The following is a 26252-nucleotide window of genomic DNA, read 5'->3' as shown; positions in this document are numbered from 1 at the left end:
TAAAATATCGATGTGTGATACTATCACTTTTCTCCTATAGTAATTACATAATGGGATAACCAACACGTGTTTCAGTGCAAAAGAACATTATATAAATACACAATGAAATAAAAGTTACAGTTGATTTGATTTAATGAAATTCATTCAAGACTGCCCCCCTCTCCCCTACTAATTTCTTCTCTTAACATAAACCTCCCCAAAAAGTGGCATTTTATAATTAGAAAATATTTGAAACATTTCTCGTTTTGATTTTTTTGGCTAAAGTATCGTGATACTTTTGTCCGTTTTCTATACTATAATAGTGTGGCCACTTTCTTAGATTGCCACGCCCTCAATTATTCTCTACTCTTTTATGTTCAGCTATACGTTGACCTTCGTTGCTGCAATCTGCCCTGTATGATAAATATCCATCGTTGGGCGTTCGTTGGGCTGGTCTGTGCGCAGCTATAGATAAGCGCCCACCTTTCGGCATCGTACACACCGGACGCATCGCTTCCAGTTTCATTTCAATGGCATACCCATAGATGGAAGCTTAAATCTTACGAGAGGTAAGCGGGTTTGATTCCTGGCCCGGGTCGGACGTCTCTTAAGCCCCGTACAGACCGGCCCAACGAACGCCCAACGATGGATATTTATCACACATAATACAGGACAGATTGAAGCAAAGAAGGCAAACGAAACCAGTTCGTTGGCTTCGTTTGGCCTGTCTGTACGCAGCTGTACGCGAGGCTTTGCATAAACCATAGTTTTATTCCTTCTATGCTATACTACGAATAATAATTCTACTTCTATTGCATAAACGTAGATCACAGAGCAGAAACGACTCCTAGCGAAATGACAAACGATGACAATATTGACATTTGTTTGTCACCACTCACTATGACATTTCCACTTTACAAAAAAATACTAATACTAGGTACGATAAACGTAAAGTAAATTAACAAAAGTTTTTATGTTTTCTTGCAATATTATTAACTATTACAACCCGTATGAAATCTATTTCTCACATTGTATTAGTGTTTCTAACATCACTATAATTACTTGATAGTAAATATAAATTGTTGTGCCTGTTCTAATAGTGAAATTCTGTACATTTCCGTACCTACCAATATCAACTCTACTCAAATGTTTAAGCTAACTTAAAATATACGTACTCGAAAGTACATCGTAACAGTGACTTCAGTTAATATTGGCTTTAATTTCCGGCTTTTAAAGCGAGGGTAAGTTTAATGCCTATTTTCTTATTACTGGATTGATTAACAATGCAGTGTATTATGTAAAATACAGGCTTGGGATATTATAAGTTTAAACTTTTAAGTGTTCTCTTGTGGTATGGAATCTACAGTTAAGTTGTAATAGTTTTTCCTTTGAATAATTCTAGGATTCCAATAAAACTGTTAAATCTAAGTTTCTTCGGCAAGATGGAATCAGCTTAGCTCGCACCTCCTTTTTGAGGTATTGCTAAGCAGAGACTGACTGTTTGTTATCTATATTAATTTGTATGCATCCTCAAAGTCTAATCTGCAAGTCTTCCATATCATGTCATGCTATATCTATGGTGTATGTACATAATGCATAATATTTTACTGGTATAATACATGTGAGATACTTATTTCTTAACCTCTAAGTTTGGGTCACCACCCAACACCCATTGGTACCCACAATACTTATATTTTCAATGGCTCTTCTTCTTGTTCTTGTGTCGATGGTAAACGGTAAGACATGTGCAGCCCAGTGGACTGCCACATTTATACCCCTCTGGTGGGCCTTGAGGAGGTCTCTGATTTCCCAGGATGCCTATTACTCTGCTCTGTCATGACATATGGTTTTTCACTCTTCCTTTTCATCATTGCTACCATGAATGACACAAAAATAAATGATTATATTAACCACCTACTCCATTTATTTCTTCCTAACAAGAGCTTTGCTACATGCATTCAAGCTTCATCAAAATGTTGATACCATTTTTTCATGATAGGACTTGAAGCTAAACACTTAATAGTATGTAGATGTTTAACCAGAATGAGGTTACATGCTTATTAACATTAGTTACATTAGATCTTTATAAGCATCATAATCTGAAATATCTAACATAAAGCTTCACACCACGTTAAATGACCTTTCTGTGGGGATTCTGGTATAAAATATGCCTACCACTAGCACCAATGTTACATACATAATGGTGAATGAATTTTTGTAATCAGATTTTTAATATAATTATTGATTGCAATCATAATTTTATATAGACACAACTAATTATGACAAACATCATCAACCAGGATGTTGTTTGTGTACAAATAAAGAATATCTTATCTTAGCTTATCATCATCATCAGCCTGTTATCATCCACTGCTGGACATAGGTTTCTCTCAAACTGCATCACAACATATCACTTCTGTAGCAATCTCACATGAATTCATGAAAATGTTGTCTGTTCCTTTTTATTCCAGACAGTACCTGTAAGACTACATCTGTATGAACCTTTATATATAAGTATATATTTATATAGGCTAATGGTTTTTTCACTGCACTATCAGAACTTATTATACTTCAACCCAATCATTAGCAAAATTATCCAGGCTCTCAGGTGGCCAAAACAATGTAAATTCAGCATTTAATCAAGATAAGAGGATACAAATAAATTAAATATACATAATAATGATATAATTTTCCAAAAATAACATTATGTAAACGTTTTTTTGCCCTTTCATTGTAGTATCTTTAATAATCCATGAGGAATGCAGCAATCTACTACAAACGACATAAATTGAAATAAAACACATGTAAAAAAACAATTCACTATGATATTGTTGTAGATAAGATAAGCGGGTATTTTTTCCTCAACAGCTGAGGATGATCAATGATGTAAATATTGCTGAGTCACAACTCACAACTAAAGTCGCGACTTCGTCAGTTGCAATTTCGCCCGCGCGCGAGACTGTGTCGCTAGTTCTGTGAATAGTGAACAATAATTTAGGCTTATGCCTACCCTTCTGCCATATGCCTACCACAAACAAAATGTGAAGTGAAATTATTACAGTTTATTACCAAGTGATCTGTGTCCTTCGTATTTATAGTTAAGTGTTAAGTTTGTGTTTGTAAATATGCGTACAGAGTTTAGAGATATACGACTTCAGGCGCTATTAAACAATGAAAGAAATGGTAAGAAAGTGTTTGTTATTTAATTAAAAAGGTACCAAGTCGCCAGAGGTAGGACAATCACTGCAAGAACTTTTCCACTATAGTCGAATCGGTTCCATAAATATCTTAATAGGTGTACATCGGGTCACATGCATGCATATCGTATAAAGTCTGAACCATCCGTTTACTTCAATGTAGTTTGTTTTTGACTGAGAAATAGGTACTTACTATATTTTATAGGTCCAAACGCATATTAAATGTTTATGGATTCAACTATACACGCTCGACTGAAAGTCCGAGACCCTATGATATTCCTCGGCAGCGCATTGAACCCGGGACACTCACTCAGCACTTTGAAATAAATAGCTACCTAATGTCATCTTCGAGTGATCATTACCGAACGTATAGCCAAACCTATGTTTTATTAATAATTCCCTAAACACTACTACACTGTATTATCATTTAAGTATTTATTTCAAAACTTGTTACTTATGCCATGACCTTATAATGGCAGGGGCTAGTAGGTAAACTTCAGTCTAGTTTCCCTCCCACCTTGTATACATATTTTAACTTTCGTGATAGTCGTAACGTAATACCTCATAATTTATTCGACATTGTTCACAAACAGATTTTCATTCAAAGTATAGCTGAATCATGCTTTTACCGCAATATTTTAATTGAATTACGTTAAAGATACCGTTGTTGCTGTAAACGATAAATGATAAGCGTAACTACTTACCTACATCATGTAAAATGAGACAATAACTTTTGAATAGGACAAAAGTTTTTGATGAATCATGGATTGTAAAAACTGCTTTCGAATACCTACATCCTTCCGTTTCGTAGCGTTTGGCCACGCCAACAACTCAACACAACTCTACTTTCGAAATCATTTACTACTACAACTATTTATTACTAATAAATGGTATAATCACAATATTTGAATCACTATAATTTATGGAGAGTTTCTGATTCTACCGCATTGGGGTAGATAGACCTATGTAGAGCGATGGACGATTGTTGACTGATGACGTGATGACGATTGAGATTCTGTTCTACATCTCATAATTTCATTATCTAAAGAGAACAACGCCGAGTGGAGTTCACCTACCACTTATCTCGTTACTGAGGCAATAAATAAATAGCGCCACTCACACTGCACTGCATATATTGAGCTCTCTTTCTTAAGTTACATCTTATTAATCTCTCTTAAACGCAAAACCCGTAATAAAATGTCCACTGCAGAATTTCCAGGCTTGGCAGGCGTGTTGGAGATATCACACAACACAAACATTTACCTAATATCCAACACCTGCGTGCAAAGGCGGATACGTCTTTTAAACAAATACCTCCTTCGATCTTCGGCATATCAGTCAGGGTCACGGCCATCGGCTACCCAATATCACATCATCGTATGCCCGTATTCGTCCCCTGCATATATAAGCCTCTCAATGACTCTTCTATCTATCATAAGTCATAACATGTGTATGTACTAGTAACTGATGCTCATATGTCCCACTGGTCCCTCGCTGCAGTGGAGAGCATGGAGACGGAAGACCTCCACGAGCGGAAGGTGCCGGCGCTCCCGGGGCTCGACGCCAAGCTGGAGGGAGACCTCAGCGGCGGGAGCAACGACATCGGCGACATGACCTTCTGCATGGGAAACTACATCGCCGACGCTATGAAGGTAAGAGCCACTGCTGCGATCGCTACACGGGTTTCACGACGTCGGAAACACAAATCACAGGGCCGTATTTATGGAGAAGCGTGATATATAGTGACGTTTATCTACGTCGATAAGGAATCAGTGTAGCAGCAGCTGATGTAGCACCACCGACACATTAGGGCTCCCACACATGATATGACGTCGCGTCGTAAAAACCGACCAATCTAAAAACCAAATTGTCATCTCTATCTCAATCCCTTATCTTTTGTCAAAACAATAAATTTATTATGCATAGAAGTTCATTTCCCGATTCAGGTCAATGCACCCATATGCATTGAAGTAGATACTTCGACGACGCCGACGGTTATAGGACCAACTATAGAGCTTCCACTATGTTATTGTATTTGAGACGTTTTCTTATGTCTGGTAAGTAAAGTTGGTTTTCCTTTGCAGTCATCAAATATGTATGGGATTTCGACTGTCAAAAAACCAATAATATAATGGACAGAGTATAGCTCTGAAATTGCGAGACAAATAACAGCTGTTCCAAATGTTCCGTATGAAAAAATATTTTCAGCGACTGAATATACTGTTTGAGGCGATTCGATGCTATGTGAAACAAACACTTTTGCAAGTGAACCTACTCTTCGCTCGTGTTAATTTTTTACCATCGACGTCAATGAAAGAGCTCATTCATATAAATTTTGCGAATCTAACTGTGTAAACATGGATTATGTTTGCTCAAGATCAACCAACCGTTGAATAGCACTCAATATTCATAATTATCGGTGGTTTTAACCATAAATAAATTATTAGTCATGGTACTTATGCATAGTTTTAACGTCAATTCACTTACTTTGATACACCTGCTTGCAGAGAACTAGCAATATGTGAATTTTATTTATATTCCATCATATATGAGCGTGATAAGTAGATAACTAATAGTAATCGTGACTACGCAATAATCGTACTAACATCCTGCCCGTGACCTTGAATGATTTTTGGAATAGATGCTACGTTCAAATATTACTATGTATCGTAACGCTGCCGCTGCTTTTAAGGTTTAAATTTGTTTGCTAGACTGTGCCGACGTCACTGTATGACTGCGTTCCCAGTAGACAAACATTACTTTGCGCGCGTGCGTTGCGTCGTCGTTAGACTTGTAAGCACAAAACAAACAAACTCAGTTTGCCTACTTGGAACGAAGCCTTTTTTATATTTCTATGTAATTCTATGACCGTGCCGCGTGACGTGACGTGAAATGAATCAATGTAGTGACGTTACAACACGTTGTTCTGCTGCAACCGCATGTCGAAGCTGCCTAATTGCCTATTTGCACCTTTACAGATGAACTTTTCCTATGCCGGCACGGCTCTTCTGAACCTTGTATCAATTAATACTACATAACATATAACAATAATTTACTGTTTCAAATTACTTTTATTAAAGAGCGCTACGGTTCAACTTTATTATTATGTTCTGTTCTGTTCAGCTTTTCTTCCACGGTGGAAGATAATAAGGTGATTATACCATTGCATTGCAGCAGTGATAAATTCCCGCACGACGAATGACGAAGTTCAAAGGTCACAAACTCAAAACACAACTCATTGAATATGACTTTCGTATCTTAGATTGCGAAGCCAATAAATAAAATTCACATGACTGTAATAATATCTAGGTTTTCAATGCCTATCTAGTGTACTTTGACCACCTGGCTTGTTTACTTGTGATATTACGACTGATAACAGGGAAGTCCCTATGTTATGTAGGTCGGCAACATACATAAATGTTATGTTTGGAAAGCCCTTTTAAACTACGTAGTAGTAATTTATGATCACTCAACTACATGTGATATTTGTGATACAAACAGAACCGCGCGCGTATAAAGAATTAATAATGAAAATGGCGGTTGGACTCACTCATCATATCTCACTTTGAGTCATTATCATATCGGAATCTAATCAATCAATTCTCCCATTTACATTTACATACCAGCCGCCATATTTGTACAATGAGGTCAATAAACGTTTTATTTCCTCTATGGAGGTCAATTGAGAATTTGAGAATTAAGACATTGCCTGAACAAAAGTGAGTGTAATGTACTCCCGCACACCCCTCGAAGCTTTCAGTGTTTTCATACTGTATTGTTTACTTAAGGGATGATTTATATTAGACCGGGCCGTGTCCGGGCCGGGGCACTTTTGTATGAAGTTTGGCACGAACGAGCCACGTCACGCATGAAACTTCATACAAAAGTGCCCCGGCCCGGTCTAATATAAATCATCCCTAAGTCATAACTGTATTTGTTTGTAATGTATTTTGTGTCTTGTTTCAGATGATGTTTATGATGCGATCTCATCACATGCTCACAGACGTGATATTAGAAGTGGGCAATGAACTGTTCCACGTACACAAAGTAGTTTTAGCGGCCGCTAGTCCATATTTTAAGGTAAATATAATTTAGATAATTGTATAATTAGCGTATGGCTAAGTATATTCAAGGCAAGGAGGCTGCAAGGCGCATCCAACTGGGTTGGGCTGCTTCGGGAAACTTCGTCACATATTCTCCTCAGCCATTCCTGAGAGCCTGAAGACAAAAGTCTTCAACCAGTGCGTCCTGCCAGTGATGACGTATGGTGCAGAGACGTGGACACTGACGGTAGGACTGGTCCACCGATTTAAAGTCGCTCAGCGTGCTATGGAGAGAGCTATGCTTGGGGTTTCTCTGATGGATCGTATCAGAAATGAGGTTATCCGTCAGAGGACTAAGGTTACCGACATAGCTGTCAAAATATGCAAGCTGAAGTGGCAGTGGGCTGGTCATATCTGCCGAAGAACCGATAACCGTTGGGGTAGACGAGTTCTCGAGTGGAGACCACGAACAGGCAAACGCAGCGTGGGACGCCCTCCTGCCCGCTGGACTGACGACCTTAGGCGGGTGGCGGGTAGTGGTTGGATGAGGAAGGCCGAGGACCGAGTGTTGTGGCGCTCCTTGGGAGAGGCCTATGTCCAGCAGTGGATGATTATTGGCTGATGATGATGATGATAGGTATATTAGTATGAAAAAAATGCATAAATCTAGATCTGCAAGAGAGGAAAGTCTCTTTATTTAATTTACAATGAAAATAGCAGACGTAAAGAATGGCAAACTATGCCGGTGCAACGAACTGCGTTGTTAGATAAAATTGTACATACGTACATCATATGTGCAATCCTTTACCTACAGTACTTAAATCCTCTAGCGATTTATCACCTTTACTTACATACCGTTGACTATAGCTATTGACCTACCCCCCTTCCACAGGCAATGTTCACAGGCGGGCTCAAAGAGTGCGAGATGTCCCGGGTCCGTCTCCAGGGCGTGTGCCCCTCGGCCATGGGCTGGCTGGTGTACTTCATGTACACGGGCAAGGTGCGCATCACGGAGCTGACGGTGTGCCAGCTGCTGCCCGCCGCCACCATGTTCCAGGTATTTAGGTACAGTGGTGGCGAGATGTGTTGGGACTTTGTGATTTTGCGGTTGAGCTTGTTTTTCATAAATTACAATAGGTAATAGGCCACACATTACAATTACAAATGATTATTTTTAGTCCGCCCTGTAAAAAAGATAAGCATATAAGTTTTTACCTGCTATCGGAATGTATCAATTGAAATATACGGTGTGACGTTGCTGGCCCCCATCACTATACATTAATGCACTATATTTAAGTGTAGAGTGTTTTAATTGAAAAAAAGATGCTGCTATTTTTTCAATATCTAAAATATTTAATAATAGAATTTTGATTTCCATCCATGGAAACCATCTACTTCTATTACTTGATCAAACAAAATAATTTCACAGAATAGGTTGAATTATCGGTATAAGCGAGCTCTTCCAGGAAACTTTTACTTAAAAGGAATTCGGTATGTTGAGTTAAAAATTTTGATGCTAATTCCAAAACCGTTTCGAGATATTATCTTCTTAATAAGTGTCTCATTCTTAAAAATATACCTAAAATATTCAAGGATTCCGATTATTTTATAAAAAATGAAAATATAATTTGTCCTTCAAACGCTGCGCAAGGTTAAAGTTTCAACCAAAGAGAATAAAAATGTTCAATCGTTAAATGTCACTTCTGTCAATCTAAAGTGTAAATATTCACAGAGTTACGATCTTGATGACGTCAGCGGCTGCATGGTAGCGAATGACGTCATAAAATCGTCGAAGAGCCGATCTTTAATTATTTTTTATTAAATTAACGAGAGCAGTAAAATAAAAAATATTCAAATTATTGTCTCAAATTCCAACATACTTCAATTTAAAATTATAAAAACAATCACCATAAAATTACTTAACATACCGAATTGTTAAATAGACGAGGAGACGTGCAATATTATAATTATGTAAATATAGACAGTCGATCAGTATCCCTACCTAGGACAAGTGATCCGATTAGGTAAATCCAACTTCGATAAAGAGGTAGCTCGTAGAATCCAACTCGGATGGGCAGCGTTCGGGAAATTACGACACATCTTCACTGAAAACATACCTCAGTGTCTGAAAACAAAAGTTTTCAATCAGTGCGTGTTGCCAGTGATGACTTACGGAGCCGAGACGTGGTGCTTCACCAAAGGGCTTATCCACAAGCTCAGAGTTGCTCAGCGTGCTATGGAAAGGGCTATGTTAGGCGTGTCCCTGCGAGATAGGATTCGTAATGAAGAAATCCGCAGGAGAACTAAAGTTACCGACATAGCCAAAAGGATTAGCACGCTGAAGTGGCAATGGGCTGGCCACGTAGCCCGCAGAGCCGACGACCGCTGGAGTAGAAAGGTTCTGGAGTGGAGACCCCGTGTCGGCAAACGGCGTGTCGGTCGCCCCCCAACCCGTTGGTCTGATGATCTGCGTAAGGTAGCGGGAAGCCGCTGGATGCAGATGGCGGGTGACCGTTTGGGGTGGCGATCGTTAGGAGAGGCCTATGTCCAACAGTGGACTACAGAAGGCTGAGAGAGAGAGAGAAATATAGACAGATATCTACATCATATAAATATGATGTGCGTATTATGAAGTGTTCAAATGCCGACCCACTTCAAAATGTAGGCGAAACGATCTTAATAGGTAACTGGAAAAACACGAAGTCTCAATATTTCTCACTATTACTGTACATTCTGATTGATTTTAGTGATTCGATTTTGTTTAATGTTTATTACCCAATAAAGCATTGTATGGGCATGTTCATGCATAAAATTAGATAAATTATTTTTATCTCTCGATATGATTGGCTTATTAAGCGTACCTAACCTACATATTCACATGTTTTCTTAAATATACTTGAATATAAGGCCAGGCCACGTCTGTCGCATGCACCCGGACCGGTGGGCCAGAATTGTCACCGAGTGGGTGCCCAGTGATGGACGTCGGCGACGCGGAAGACCCAGGCGGAGATGGCGGGACGACCTCGACAGGTTTTTGCCTCAATGGCCGAAGGAAGCACATGATCGGGAACGGTGGTCAGTTTATAAGGAGGCCTTTGCCCAGCAGTGGGACACGACACAGGCTGCATAAAAAAAAAAAAAAAAAAACTTGAATATAAATAAAAATAAATGTTATGATTTATTTCGTTAGGAAATCTAGATTCAGATATAAAATCTGTACTTTGTACCTTAACGGCGTCTAATAAAGTCTAAAGTCTATCATATGAGTTTTATGTTTTCGCCAAGTACAAATGAACTGCGAAAATCAGGGTGAACAGTGCGTATTTGCGTCATAATGTTAGTAGGAAAGATTGTGGCACTGTCAGATAATAATGTAATCGCGTTTTATCGTCATTGTTTACCATGTTATCAGGCCGGTTACTTTCATTTTAGTTTATTCACACATTATTGTTAAGTGTTAAGTCATCGTGGTATAATTTTGCATTCATGACGAATGATACTTACTTATTTGAATATTTAGATATTAGGTATGTGTTTATGTATTTTGTGCTAAATGCCAATGAATATACATTATACAACTCTATAATTATGGTACCTAAATATCATCATCATCAGTGATCGAGCCATGCATTTTATATGGCATGTTCTTACTAGACTACGCATTTTTGTCATGTTCATGAAACATAGGTACGTAGCTGTACTACATTATTTAGTTCATAACATTATAAGTTTTTATCTGTACAAAAACTACTAGAACTACTACTAGACTTATCTACTCAGACGACGTTATCGCACTAAGTAATTAAATCACTGATAAATATTTAGTTTTTAAAACTCAATAATTAACAATTTGGATTAAAAAATACGTCGATTTGTTTAAATAGACACTGTACTGTACTACTATAGTTTGCCTATTGCAAGATAACTTACGTATTCTTAATTATGATAAATCACTGTAGGAATTATATCGTCCAATATGATATTATGCCATATTAATTCATGTCAAGCCACATGCCAGGCCATATTATGCTATGCCATAATTAATCATTATTGTTATTACATTTTGACAACATCCGAAATCTTCTCCAACAACTTTGTCAAATGAAACTAAATTCACTCCCAAACCAAAGGCTGTTTTTAACAGCATGCAGATTTGATCACTCAATCGTTCATACAAGTATTCATTTTAACGCGTGGCATATGCACGCGTGACGCGTCCCGCGTGCCCGATGAAATCAGCATGCTGCTAAAACAGCCAAAGTGAACATTACCTCTTTCTCACTGGCCTTCTATAGGTTGGGTGGTAGAAAATGCTTTTAGCATTAAGTCCACCTTTTGTACACTTGTATGTCATATTTGTAAAATAAAGTATTTATAAATAAATAAAATGACCGAAGCAGAAATACGACATAAAACGTCCGTCAGATATCGACACCCAAACCAAAGTTACCCTCACTCAAGCAGAAATACGACATAAGACGTAGTGGTCCCCAGATATCGAACGTGATCGAGGCGTGCTGCGCGTTTCTGGAGCGGCAGCTGGACCCCGCCAACGCGCTCGGCATCGCCAACTTCGCGGAGCAGCACGGCTGCGCCGACCTCAAGATGAAGGTCAACCAGTTCATTGAGAGGCATTTCACACAGGTACGGCTTAAGCATTAACATACATCCTGACGTCCCTCAGCAGGAGTAAAGGGCTTTGAGAAGGTTTCTTAATGTGGCTCGATGTTGGGCAGTGGCTGTAAGGTCTTCCCACTCCATCTCCACTACTTTTGCCTCACTCTCTATACAATGTCGTCAGGTTGTTTATGGGGGGCCTCTTTTACGTCTTCCAAGCCGGTATTCACCATATAATGTGGCTGATCATTGAAACACTGACATTGCAACTACTTTGCTTTTTGCAACAGCCTGTATAATAATACCTAAGATAGGTATGGTTATGTTATTCCCAACCAAGCCACGTTTATCAAAAATTATTTTATTTCGCAGGTGTGCCAAGAAGAAGAGTTCCTACAGTTAACGCCAGCAGAGTTAATATCTTTAATACGAAAAGATGAATTAAATGTAAGAGAAGAAACAGAAGTGTATAATGCAGTTTTAAATTGGGTGAGTTGTACTATTGATTTCATAGACGAAAGCCAAGCCAAGCCATGAATCTCCATAACACACAACAGTAGGCATAAGTAAGATTACATATAGAATGAACCATCGTCTACATCGAAAGATACAAATAAAAGAAAGGGAAGCGAGCACGGCAGAGGCTTGGCCTGGCTCGAACCGTCGCGAGGGTCAACCGTTTTTAAACCCTCAAACATTGCACATGTATGTATACAGTTTGTAATGTCTTGTTATTAAAAGCTGCTTTTTGCTCGCTTGGCTTTCACTGTAGATTGCCTCTTAAATGCGACGAACGAATATATTTATAATTTTTTGTGTGATAAACGCGTATTCACTACAAATTTCCCACCTTTTTACTCCGCCACCCGTAAGTAACCCGTGACGATATCCCCATCTCTGTCCCCCAGGTGAAATACGACGAGGACAGACGGCACCCGCGCATGGAGCACATATTACAGGCGGTCCGATGTCAGTACCTGACGCCGAGCTTCCTGCGGGAACAGATGACCACGTGCGCTGTGCTGAAGAAAGTACCCGCGTGTCGGGAGTACTTGGCTAGGATATTTAAGGTAAGTGTTGCGCTTAAGGCCAATTTTATTTATGGTGCGGTCAGACTAAGTTAGTATTATTTAAATGATTGTGGACTGTAACCGCCTTGCTTAAGGAAGAAGTAGCTGTGAAGTGCAAAAGTGAAGGTGAAAGTTGTTAGACAACATAGAGAAACAAAAAAAAACATTGGATATATTAAAAAAATAGAATATCAATCAAGATTTATAATTAGTTGGCTAAGGTGTCACTAATGCAAAACAATCAAAAAAGTATTAAAAATGGTTATTATTTTAAATATTTTGCTTTTAAACATAATTTTTGGCAAAAACCTAAATAACTTAAAACTTAAATAACTCAGAAATGGTTGACTTTCGGATAATGCATTATGGGGTTCAATTAAATGGAAATGCCTTCGTCTATAACCCATTTAAAGGAATACATCGACTTACCAATCACCCTGTATATTTATTTTATTTATCGAAACTTTTCCGTTCATTTCCGCAAGTCATAAAAAAATGGTTCATGACGAGTTCTATGACCTGCCGTTATCGGCTTACAATTATTTTTAATTTTAAAATATTTTTTTTATTTTTATTATAAATTAATAAATTCTGTAATTTCTTACTTTTTATGTTAGTTTTAAGTAACTGTTATATACTTTTTTAAGTTACATAAACAGACTTAGCGAGTCTAGTTTTGCCTTTGTCTATGGCTATTTTTGTCATTTTTGGTGGGTGAGGCGCTACTTGCTGAAATACAGGTTTTTACCTAGTTCGGCAGTGGAGGCTAAACAATAACTTTTATGAGACATCTACTTTAGCCTTAGTATAGTTTAGTTATTAGTAACTGTGTAATGTGTTTTACTTAATAAAGATATTATTATTATATTATTATTATTATTATTTTTTTTCAAACCTCTTGCATGAGATTGTGATATAGGTATTTTCGGTATGTACCTATTAGTCATTCATACTGCACCCTCAAGCAATAATAGTGTTATACTTGTATGTATTAGGTGTACATAAACATTTGTCGACAGTGTGTTATGTCTACTTAAACTTAATTTAATTATCACAGGCAAACATTTTTTGTCACTGTCATCCACCTTATCAGTTGTCACCATGACTAGGTGAAAAAAAGTCAAATAAAGTTAAGAGGCGTCGTTGGAGGCATTGACATTACGCTGTGGAGAGGTGACATTGCGAGTTAATCCTACTTGTCTTATACTTCGGTTACAATGTGTAATCAAAATACGGTTGGTACCTATTATTATCATTTCTCGTTTTAGTGTGGGACAGCTTAAGTTTTTTTTATCAGATACAAAATTGACAAGTGTAAATGCCAAGTTGTGTTTTATTCGACTTGACATTTGCACTTGTCAATTTAGTAACTGACATAAAATAATAGACTTTTGTACATGTTAGGTTAGGATGCTAGGAGTTTAATGACATAAGGTTATGCATCAACATGGTCCTTATTTTGTTAAACCTTAACTTCTCACGTCCCAGTGACCCATTGGGAAACACACAAAAGACTTTTAACTCTTTCTGATTTCCCGTCTGTGAATGTGACAGGTTAACTCATCTACGTTCAAAAAAAAGATTCCATCCAACCCCTTTTCCTTCGTAGGTCCTAACCCTCCACAAGAATCCAGTCATAAGTGACAGGTTAACTCTACGTGTAAAAAATACTCTATCTAACCCTTTCTCTTGCAGGACTTAACCCTCCACAAGAAGCCGGTGATAAGTGAGCGTCGGCCGAACACGCCTCGCATAATCTACGTGGCGGGCGGCTACCTGAGACACAGCATCGACGCGCTGGAAGCTTTCAGCCTGGACGACAAGTGCTGGAGCAAGCTGCCGCGGCTCACCGTGCCACGGTCTGGGCTCGGGGCCGCATTCCTGAAGGTATGGGCTACTTCAAGAATTTAGGTTAGGAATGGTCATGGTCAGCGTCATAAGTAGCTAGCTACACTTTTATGGGGGTTTTAAACCAAACCAGATAAAATAGTAAATAACTTTGCCATTTATGGACGGATTTCAAAAATTCAAACAGTAGTGTGCTCAGAATGTCATAACACATACAATGGAGTAGTAAAACTTGGATTTTTCTGTTATGTGACTGATCCCCTTTAAAAAACAATCGGTTGGTGAAATTGGCAAGGTAAAAAAGTATCTAGCTACTTATGAAGCCGACTCTACATCTAGAAACTGGGCTTAACTCACAAGAAGGCGGTGCTGCGAGCGGCGACACAACACTCTTGCATCGTGTGCGTGGCGGCGGCTCCCTGCGGCACAGCATCGACGCGCTGGAGGCGTTCAGCCTGGACGACCAGTGCTGGAGCAAGCTGCCGCGGCGAGCCGTGCCGCGTGAGGGGCTGGGCGCCGCCTTCCTGAAGGTAAGCGGGCTGCTGCATGGACTTCGGTTAGGTGTGATCGGTGTCTTGAGTAGCTACACACTTCAATAAGGGCCACTTGCACCAACATATCCATTGTAAATTTAGTGTTAAATCTCGATTTATGCTATGCCCTAAAATGTATATGGATGACGTATCATAAATTGAGATTTAACACTAAATCTACATTTAATAGTTTGGTGCTAGTCGCCCTAAGTAAGTTAAAGTAAGTCAATGTTTGAATAAAAAAATAGTAGGTTGGTGATATTGGCTAGGTACAAAAGCCTCTAGCTACTTATGAAGCCGACTCTACATCTAGAAACTGGACTTAACTCACAAGAAGGCGGTGCTGCGAGCGGCGACACAACACTCTTGCATCATGTGCGTGGCGGCGGCTCCCTGCGGCACAGCATCGACGCGCTGGAGGCGTTCAGCCTGGACGACCAGTGCTGGAGCAAGCTGCCGCGGTGAGCCGTGCCGCGTGAGGGGCGAGGCGCCGCCTTCCTCAAGGTAAGACAAACTGCTTTATGGACATAGGGTGCCTGTCTACCAGTGTAGAGGGGGTAGCGGAGCGGTGTGCGAGACAAAAATCATCCAATGAGCGGAGCGCAAATTGCATTAATAGAGTTTTTATGCAATCGCGCTTCCTCAAGGTAAGCGCGCTGCTTTATGGACTTAGCTTGGGTAGGCACAGCGTCATAAGTAGCTAGCTAGCTACACGCTTACGCACGTTTTAAAACCGAGCCCGATAAAATATTAAATAACTTTGCCATTTATGGACAGATTTCAAAAATTCTAAAAGTAGTGTGCTCAGAATTTCATAACACATACAATGGAATAGTAAAACTTGGACTTTTCTGTTAGGTGACTAATCCTCATAAAAAAATAGTCGGTTGGTGATATTGGCAAGGTACCAAAGTCTCTAGCTACTTATGAAGCTATCTATATCAGATATAGAGTCAGCAGTCAGCAGTCTAGATTCTAGAAACTGGAGTTAACTCACAAGAAGGCGGTGGTGCGCGAGCGGCGACACAACACTCTCGCATCATGTGCGTGGCGGCGGCTCCCTGCGGCACAGCATCGACGCGCTGGAGGCGTTCAGCCTGGACGACCAGTGCTGGAGCAAGCTGCCGCGGTGAGCCGTGCCGCGTGAGGGGCGAGGCGCCGCCTTCCTCAAGGTAACCCCTGCTTCAAGGATTTAGGGTGCCTGTCCACCAGAGAGGAGCGGGGTAGCGGAGCGGTGTGCGAGGTAAAAATCATCCATTGAGCGAATCGCAAATTGTATGAGTGGAGTTTTTATGCAATTCTTGGCTGCTTTGTGGACTTAGGTTAGGTATGCTCTGCTTCATAGCTTATAGATTTTTAACCGACTTCGAAAAAAGGAGGAGGTTCTCAATTCGTCTGTATGTTTTTTTAGGTAGGTATGATCAGCCTCAAGATAGGTGATGGTCCAATTGGATTGGTGAATCGGTGTTAAGAATTTAGGGTAGGTATCGTCTGCTTCATAAGTAGGTACACCACTACACACGTAGTTATATACCTGGTCAAAATATGTAACAAAGAGTCAATGTTTAAATTGAAGAATAGTCGGTTAGCTTGGTACAAAAGTCTCTAGAGTCGCAGCTTCATAACAAGCTGACTCTATATCTAGAAACTAGAATTTGCGGTCGGGGCTCGGGGCGCCGTATTCCTGGTGAATAGGTATTATGAACTTAGGGTAGGTATATTTAAAATCTAGATATGATTCCATTTCTTTACTAACCTTAACTGACCACCACAGTTATCCCAGTATCCGTTGTTATCCTATACTATAGCACACCAACATAACAACCGTGGCGGTTTCCCCCTATCTTCCTCCTCCTTACCAATTGTTTATTTCTAATTCCAGGGTCTATTCTACGCGGTGGGCGGTCGCAACAACTCGCCCGGCTCGTCGTACGACAGCGACTGGGTGGACGTGTTCAACCCCGCCACGGAGCACTGGCGCCCCTGCAGCCCCATGTCCACGCCACGGAATAGGGTACGACCCATTACTGCACACATTTACATAAATATATAGTATATTCTACGCGGTGGGCGGTCTCAACAACTCGCCCGGCTCGTCGTACGACAGCGACTGGGTGGACGTGTTCAACCCCGCCACGGAGCACTGGCGCCCCTGCAGCCCCATGTCCACGCCACGGAATAGGGTACGACCCGTTACTGTACACCTTATTATTCTTCCCACATTCATCATCAGCCTATAACAGTCCACTGCTGGACGTAGACCTCTCCCAGAGCACGCCACTGGATGTGTACTGTAGCTTCCAGCATCCAATCATAACCATTCGCAAGTCGTCAACCCATCTAGCTAGCCGGAAGGCGTCCTAATCGTGGTCTCCACTCCAGAACACATTAACATTTACTTATTGATAGCGCTTCAACACAAATCCCTCCCCCTCGCAGATGTTTTCAGGTATTTCTATGAGAGCGTGTGCGACTAAACATTCAAGTCAGCCCAGAGTTTTTCATAGTAAAGGTCCACCTATTGAACAAAATATTAATGTACGTAGAAAATATGTTTGTTTTTCGACATATTAGAGTTCATCCCACCAAAAAGTAGATCAATATGATGTGACCCTCCAAAAAGAAATAAAATAAATATAATTACACTTATGAAAAATTGGAAACGTATTGTATAACATCTCTAAATTCAGATAGGTATAAATAGAACACATAATGGCGATATCACTGATTATTTTAAAGGTTATCAATGATTTTGATGTCAATCATCATATTCATCATTCGTATCGTAATTTAAATATTTGTTATATACCTTTAATCCACCGTTTTAAGTTGCTTTCATGGCCGTATCTATTTTATTTACTTAAAAATATTAATGCATAAAATTATTACACGCATTAATCCCACAAATGCAACATTACGTACTGTATAATATCAACTAGCATACCTAGCACGAGGCGCAAGTCGCGCAAAACAAGACTTGACAAAAATCCTGCGTCGCGTCTCGGACGCAAGAAACGACGCAAGATTTTTGTCACGTCTTGTTTTTCACGATTTCGAGCTAAATTAAGCAGAAGCTGTTATTTGCTCCTGCAACCTCGTGCAGTCCGCTGCCAATAGGGAGGAAAACGCAAAGCTAATTCCAGATGTCGCTACTGTCAAGTAGGCCCGATTCGCCAGTTCTAATTGGTTGGTTCAGTCGCCATTTTTTCACCCCAATAACGTAATTGGTCAGAAACTGAAAGGCACACTCGATTGCGCTGCCAAAGTTTCACTTGGTTTTCCCCATTGACAGCTGAAGTCTGATGTTTTCTCTACCTTCAGTTACTTTTTTATTTGTACACATACAGTGTTATAATTAGAGTTTCATAGCTTAAGTTTTGTGTTGTTTGTCCCCAGGTAGGCGTGGCGGTGATGGACGGGCTGCTGTACGCGGTGGGCGGGTCCGCCGGCTCCGAGTACCACAAGTCCGTCGAATGGTGAGTCAATGTGTGCATTATCAACAAAATCTGCAAATACAGTTGACATGCATGACATATAGGCCTCCCCTAATCCACAAAATATTGGCTTTAGAAGGGTTTCTTAGAGCCGTTTTTACAACGTTGGGGACAATGCAATTTTCTAAATCCACACGTTGAACGAGTAGCGTATTGGCCTGTATTGGGGCCAACGTGTGGAGCCGGCCTTACTGCTGAGCTGTTTTAGCGACATATAATGAATACTTATTGAATTAAATACTTGACAGGTTTATATACAGTTATTTGGACGGTTTCTATGTGATCCCAAGTCCGCGTTCTATGTTTTTAAAAGACTATCAAGTATAGCCATAATTATATTACTTACATTATGAGTACGCACTATTTCTACAGTTAAATTATCAGCATTAGATATAGATTATTATTTAGATCAAGTACACCGTAATCCCTAAGAAAACAATGAACAACTAAGTATGATCTAAGGAATGATAAGGAGATGCTAGTCACTGCTATTATTGTAGATAAAGAAGACAATAATATTATGATCAAAAATTTTCCTTTTAAAGTTAACATATTTATATAGTCCTAATTGTTATGTATATGTACATGTTTATGCTCAATTGTTTGAATTCCATACTGATTCACTGCAGATGCCTTCAAATGTTATATTTATACGAATATTTAGATTCGAAGAGTATCGCCCTAATCAACATTCTTCGCTTTACTCATTACCTCATAAAGTCATCACTACATAGTATAAAGCAAAGTCACTCTCCTTTCTGTGTGTCTTTAAAACTACACAACGGATTTTAGTGCGGTTTTTTAATAGATAGACGATGAGCTGCAGAAAGGGATTTTAAGTTAATGTCGACCTTAAAATATTGCTGCTTTCTTTTAAAGTACAGGGACAGAAAGAGACAGACATAATATTTATTTAATGTCGACATTAGCTTAAAGTTCTTTTCGACAACTCAGCGAGTAATTTAAGAGGACTGTTTATATGCATGCCTCCGAAGCCTCAGGCAAAAGTTATTAGCTAATGACCGAGAACTTCGCAGTGAAAAAGAAACCGTATTCACTTATTAACCCAACAAATCCTTCTTGTGTTAGATACATAACAAAACTATACCCATTCCTAGTTACGACCCGAAGCTCGACACGTGGACGCTAGTGGCGCCCATGCAGACGGCCCGCCTCGGCGTGGGCGTGGCCGTGGTGAACCGGCTGCTCTACGCCGTGGGCGGGTTCGACGGCGCGCGGCGGCTCAACTCCGTCGAGTGCTACCATCCGGAGAACAACTGCTGGTCCAGTGTGAAGCCGATGACGACGGCAAGAAGTGGCGCTGGTGAGTTATCATTTGGAGGAGCTAAAACTTCCGCCGGAGAGGTTAAGTAATGACCACTGACACGTTCCGCGCCCCCCATCTTTAATAAGACTTACGTGGCTAAAATAATTAAGTACTGGTACAGATGACTATGGGTGGATTCACACTGTTGTAACGTATCATGCAAATATGCAATGCATTCCCATAGCGTTATTGCCTGCGCGCACCAACTGTGCACATTATGCGGATGAACTGAACAGATTACATAGCATTTCAAGTAAGGTCAACCGGGGCCATTGCGCCACAATACTTTGACTTTCAAATTCATTTGATCATAACAAACAGACTATACGCCCTATTAAGCTATAACTTGTGATACATATTAGGAAATTTTATCTAGTTTCATGTTTTGATGCAATTTTGTAGAATTTTAAATATCTTCTACGTGTAAACGACGTTTCTACAAAAAATGGGATTTTAAGGCGCAATCACCCCTAGTGGGGCTAATGCCTCTTTCACTAGTTTTTTGTGCTTGGAAGAGCTTTTTACAAGTTAAAGTAGATATAATTTATAGAATTACTACTAACGTAGCTAATTATTGGCTTGTAAACTAAATACTGCGCTTAGTTAAGGAGAATTAGTTGATCAAAAATTTTCGGGGCTATGGCGCCTACGTAGCCTAATTTCTTGTAGTGGCATTTACCCCATCCAAGATTCCAGGGGTGCTCAACATTTTATTTATGAAAACTTTATTGGACTTAAAAAAGTATAAATACTTACGTGACAAATTAAAATACAGTATAAAAGCATACAAGAACATATTTTTTATAATTTGCAATCAAACCACAACTTTAAATTAGTAAGTATACCATTTTTAGAGTCTGGCGGAATTTTAATCATTACAAAACTATTTAGTGTTTTAAAAACAAGTGGGATCATTCTGTTAATATGACTATTTTTTATTTATTATATGATTATTTTCTATATACCGTGTTAACAACATTATAATGTGAACACCAAATGACGCCAATTTTTTAAAACATTTAGTTTAATATATATTCAAATTATTTACGTTTTAGTTGGATTACCAATCTAGGAATGTTAATTCTGATACGCTGTTAAATGTTCTTCAATATTTCAGAAGGCGTCATTAAACTAGTATTTTACGTTTAGGAGTAATTTGGTGCTAATGTCACTGGAACTTTTTCATTGCTCGTGAGTGTATAAACCACTTTTATTATAACACAAAATGTTTAGAACCTCTGGAAATGGGGCTATTGCACCGCAATAGAGGCAATAACCCCATCAGCCAAGAGGCATTTACCCCAAAAAAAAAGCTAAACTAACAATTTTTTTATTGCATATTGTGTCTGAATCTTACGTTATTTCAATAAAATAATCAAAACAATATGTAAAGCAACAAAACAATAACAGTGTTTACAGTTAGGAAACATAGATTCTTTTAAAGAAACACACATTTGGAACGATTAAAAAAAACGTGTCGGGACACCGGAGGAAGCCAAAAGAGGCGAAAAAATTCAAATGGCAGATTATTTAAGAAAATTGCCCCGGATACGACATCTATTGGTCAGTGGTAAAAGTTTGAGTTCCAAAGATAGATAGCAGATGACTCCAGTAGTTCTAAAGTATGTGGTTCGGAAGATAAATGGATTCGAGGCATTAGCCCCGTAGGCGACTTGGCCCCGGTTGACCTTATGGAAATTTATTTCATGCCGTGTTACATTACACGTTACGTTACAGCAGTGTGTATCCGCCCTATGAGTAGCAAACCGCCGAATTGACGTGACGTAGATTGTGGCACCTATAAAGCATAAAGGTGCTTAATACGAGTAATATCGTAATATCTTCCTTCCTATGGTACGGGCGTGTGGGCTGACTACCCATTCCTTTCTACCCTACTTCTACCATTTTTCTAATTCATAACAAATATATAATAATTTCCAGGAGTGGCAGCCCTATCGCAGTACATCTACGTGGTGGGCGGGTACGACGGGTCGCAGCAGCTGGCGTCCGTGGAGAGATACGACACGGAGCGCGACGAGTGGACCAGCTGCGCGCCCGTGAGGGTCGCCCGCTCCGCGCTGTCGCTCACCGTGTTGAATCATAAACTTTATGCTATGGGTGAGAAGGGTTACTTTTCTTTGACAATAAAATCATTGGCTTCTGTATCCGCACTCAATCAAGCTTCACGCTATGGTAGTTACGGGTTAGTTTTGTTTGGAGCTGCGTTGTGCGAGCAATGAGTCGACGAGTTGCGCGCCCGTCACGGTAGCCCGGTCCGCGCTGTCGCTCACCGTGTTGAATCATAAACTTTATGCTATGGGTGAGAACGGTTATTTTTCTTTGGCAATAAAATTATCGGCGTCGGTATCCGCACGGATTGGAGTTTTATTGTTTGGGTGTTACGGGTTAGTTTTGTTTGGCACTACGTTGTGTGTGAGATTTGAGGACAAGCTATGCGCCATTGCGGGTCGCCCGCTCCGCGTTGTCGCTCACCGTGCTCAACCACAAGCTATATGCTATGGGTGAGTGGCAGCCCTATCCCAGTACATCTACGTGGTGGGCGGGTAAGACGGCTATGGGTGAGAAGAGTTACTTTTCTTTGACGCTGAGGCTTGCTTCGGTATCGGTATTGAACGGAAAGGTCTATGGGCGACTGGTGAGGTGAGGTGGACTGGTTAGGTGAAAAGGCCTAGTTTCACCGTAGTCTGTTAGCTCATTAACACCCTTCTTACATTGTAATGTCATCAATTATGTTTATGTTACGTCATTTTCATATTAAATTCTTGACAGATGTGTCAAAAGTCAACAACTAATCCCCTGTTATTACCTAACGGAGTATGGCGAAACTGAGGCTTAGTTTTGTTTCACACAACATTCTGCAACTATCGTCATTAGACATGACAAATGCGCTTTATATTGACTCAAATTTGTATTGAGAGCCGTTAGAGACGCTTATATAAAACTCTGTCTAGATTCTAGATTATTGTTATAATATTTTGTCAATCGACAAACATTTGTAAAAAATTTACGTCAATTAAAATACATTCCATCTCCCCAGGCGGCTACGACGGCACATCATTCCTGGACATCGTGGAGGTGTACGACACATGCGCGGACGCGTGGACGGAGGGCGTCCCACTGCTGTCGGGCCGCTCGGGCCACGCCACCGCCGTGTGCCACCACGCGCCGCCCGAGCCCGACCGACACTCCGGTGAGTGTGGGAAACCCACACGAAACAAACTTCAACAAAAAAAAATATCATTCTCCATAGTAAAAAAGTCACGTGACCAACTAAGTTTCTATGAAAAAAAAATCGCGAATTTTGAAATTCCGATTTCAGTTTCGGGCTTAGATATAACATGCTGCACATGCCGGTTTCGGCTTAGTATACCCTTTTTGCAACAACCTGTAGAAGTCACTGCCGTAAAAAAAAAAAACTTTTCACCGCGTATATTCGACATAGTAAATAGTCTACTGCAGGATATAGGCCTCTCTCAAGTATGAAGGGCTATTGCCAGCTTCATGCCAGGCGGGTTGGAGATATCCTTTCGTCGTAGAGGGCATAAAACGAATTACGCCTAAACCTAGCAATTACACAACACAAACATTGAACAGCCAAGAGCAATAAAAATCACTAAACGCTGCGCCAACGCTCCTTAGCGACTCCGCTTTATCAGCAAACTTTCCCTCTAGGGTGTATGTGATTAGTGGGAAACGAAGTATAAGTAGGGTATAGATAAAGAACATACCACACAAACCTATTATTCCTATGTTTATTTATTTACAATGTTATTTGTTCCAGTGACATCGAGCTCACAAGGCGGCGCGTCCTCGTGGAGCAACGATGACGTCCCGATGGCGAACAACATCATCGGCACACTCTCGCACAACCGGTTATAGCAATAACTCATGTCACAGGTTATAGCAATAACTCATGTCACAGGTTACAGCAATAACTCATGTCATAGGTTATTGCAAGAACTCATTTTAGATGTTATAGCACATCGTCACAGGCTATATCATTAAGTCGAGTCACAGGTTATAGCAATACATCATATCACAGTCGCAATAACCGATTTCACAGGCATTAACTCATATCACAGGTTATAGCAATACCTCATGTGAGACGTTATAGCAATAACTCATGTCACAGTCACTGTCCATCTCTCTACGGTGTGTGTTGTCCTGGTCTGGGGTATGTATCATGGTTATCAGTGTTTTAACGCCAAGTAACAAGTTACTAAGGGCCTGTTTCACAATATCTGGTTAGTGGCTACCTGTGAGATAAAATACATGCTATCACTCTCTGTTATTATTTTTTTGAAAGACATTTGTGAAACAGGGCCCAAATAATATATTTTGCTCGGTGCGATGGGTTAACCTAGAGTCTAATAAAAGTAATAAAACTAACTTTGCAACCGAAACACGTACCACCACAAACAAGCAACAAATAACTCTATTAAATTAAAAAATATATTTGTTTTAGTAAATATTGAACTAGCATACAATAAGATTTTACGAATTTACTATTTAGTAGACATTCAACGTTAACAACATTGATCAAATCATAAATGAAATCTGATAGTCATTATTACCGTTTTTGTATAAACTTTGTAAATATGTAACTGAAATATTACTTTATGTACGAGTAGGTACTTCTGATAAGTTATATTGCATAATAATTGATAGCGTTAGTGCCTTAACCTTTCCTATGCCGAACAGCCGCGCACACATGTAACTGCCGTCTGCCGGCGCTTTTTGACCGTTCAGAGCGCCCGCGCGGGAATCACATTTATATGAATATTTGGGTATTATTGTTTGGTACTCAATAATGTATTGATTGTAATTTATTGTCAGATAGCTAATGAACGTGTTACAATGAATTTTATTGGTTATAATTGTTTTATTTGATTTCTGTAGGTCATTGATTACAGATTTTTACTTGAAACTGCACCCATCACAGAAAAATACGTCTTTTTCAATATAATTTTAGTTTCAATCCAGGATTTTTTATATTTATTACTTGAAGAGATTATACAGCTATCAACTGATATCAATAAAATATAAACTCTAGAGGAAATAGATTCATAATTTATATTTTGAAAACTGATTATAATTTGCTTTATTTCAAAAGACTCCATTTTCTGTACATGTGCATGTGTGCGTGACAAGAGCTTGCTCCAGTGCGCCGTGAGACAGATCTGTCCCAAATCAAGGGTGTTCACTTTTGATGAAATAAAACATGAATGATAATTATTTTTATAATGTTTCGTATTTTAGCATACTGAATTATAAAAACTTAAACGTAAGTTACTTACTGAATCATATTTACTTATTTGTTAACCTACTTTCAACAAATATTATACTATAAATACATACATATATAAATACATATATTTATTTATATAAATAGGACAGGTAATCACCCTCTCAGACTCATCTATACACCGATAGCATTCTAAAGAGCCTAAACTTCACGTTCAGTAGAGAAAAGATCCTAAAAAATAAAACACGCTGTATATCAACCCAACGCACTTCGTGTGCATACACGAGCGGCGGCCATTTTGTTTGCGTATGTGTGTGTGTGAATTTTGGATGCACCTTGATAAATATTGATAATCCCTAATATTTTGGCTATTTATTGAAAAAACCGATATAAATATGTATTATCAATAAAATTATCTTTATAAATGAAATAAATTATTTATTGATGTTTTTACATAACAGACTAGAAAACAGTTTACAAAGTTACGCACCCTTCAGGCAATAATCCGGTACAATTTTAGATCGATAAAAACTCGATTTTTTGTTATTTTTTATAATATTGATTTATCACTATACCTTCAAAATCGAATAAATAACAAGAAAACATAGTATTTACTTTCCTTGTGACGTTTTTTCGATACGAAATCACTATTTTATTACCAACAGTCGCGAGTACAAGGACTGTTCAAGGTACCAAAATTTTAATTTCGCGCTACAAGTAAACAAGTGAAGTTTTTGACTCAATGAATGTTGTCGATGGTTGTTTCATTCATATAGAATAAATAACAGGTGATTTCATACTCTATTTCGTGGTATTTAATAACTAAAATCACAAAAATCGCGATGAAGTGCTCTTGGGACAGATCTGTCACTAGGCAG

At 39.3% G+C, this 26252-nt stretch overlaps 1 protein-coding gene across 5 annotated transcripts; it reads left to right on the top strand.

Annotated features, from left to right (window-relative positions):
- Window positions 1–908: 908 nt before the first annotated feature.
- LOC105383020 (kelch-like ECH-associated protein 1B) lies at window positions 909–24805 on the top strand. 5 transcript variants are annotated; one of them, XM_048628866.1, is made up of 14 exons: window positions 909–1220; window positions 4677–4828; window positions 7143–7256; window positions 8112–8284; window positions 11704–11863; window positions 12209–12325; window positions 12745–12906; window positions 14602–14793; window positions 17170–17301; window positions 18684–18763; window positions 19900–20105; window positions 22050–22226; window positions 23167–23319; window positions 23911–24805. In XM_048628866.1, exons 2-14 carry the CDS (start codon window positions 4685–4687, stop codon window positions 24006–24008), a joined length of 1908 nt encoding a protein of 635 aa, XP_048484823.1. In that variant the 5' UTR covers window positions 909–1220; window positions 4677–4684; the 3' UTR covers window positions 24009–24805. The 5 variants fall into 5 exon arrangements, with proteins under 5 accessions (XP_048484823.1, XP_048484825.1, XP_048484821.1 ...); XM_048628864.1 differs by lacking the exon at window positions 909–1220 and adding an exon at window positions 2937–3162; XM_048628865.1 differs by lacking the exon at window positions 909–1220 and adding an exon at window positions 2940–3162 and having other exon boundaries at window positions 8112–8276; window positions 11714–11863.
- The last annotated feature ends 1447 nt before the right edge of the window (window positions 24806–26252 follow it).

Source organism: Plutella xylostella, chromosome 22 (assembly GCF_932276165.1).
Source record: "Plutella xylostella chromosome 22, ilPluXylo3.1, whole genome shotgun sequence".
Classification (NCBI taxonomy): Eukaryota; Metazoa; Arthropoda; class Insecta; order Lepidoptera; family Plutellidae; genus Plutella; species Plutella xylostella.
This window is presented reverse-complemented; position numbering and strand designations above follow the sequence as displayed.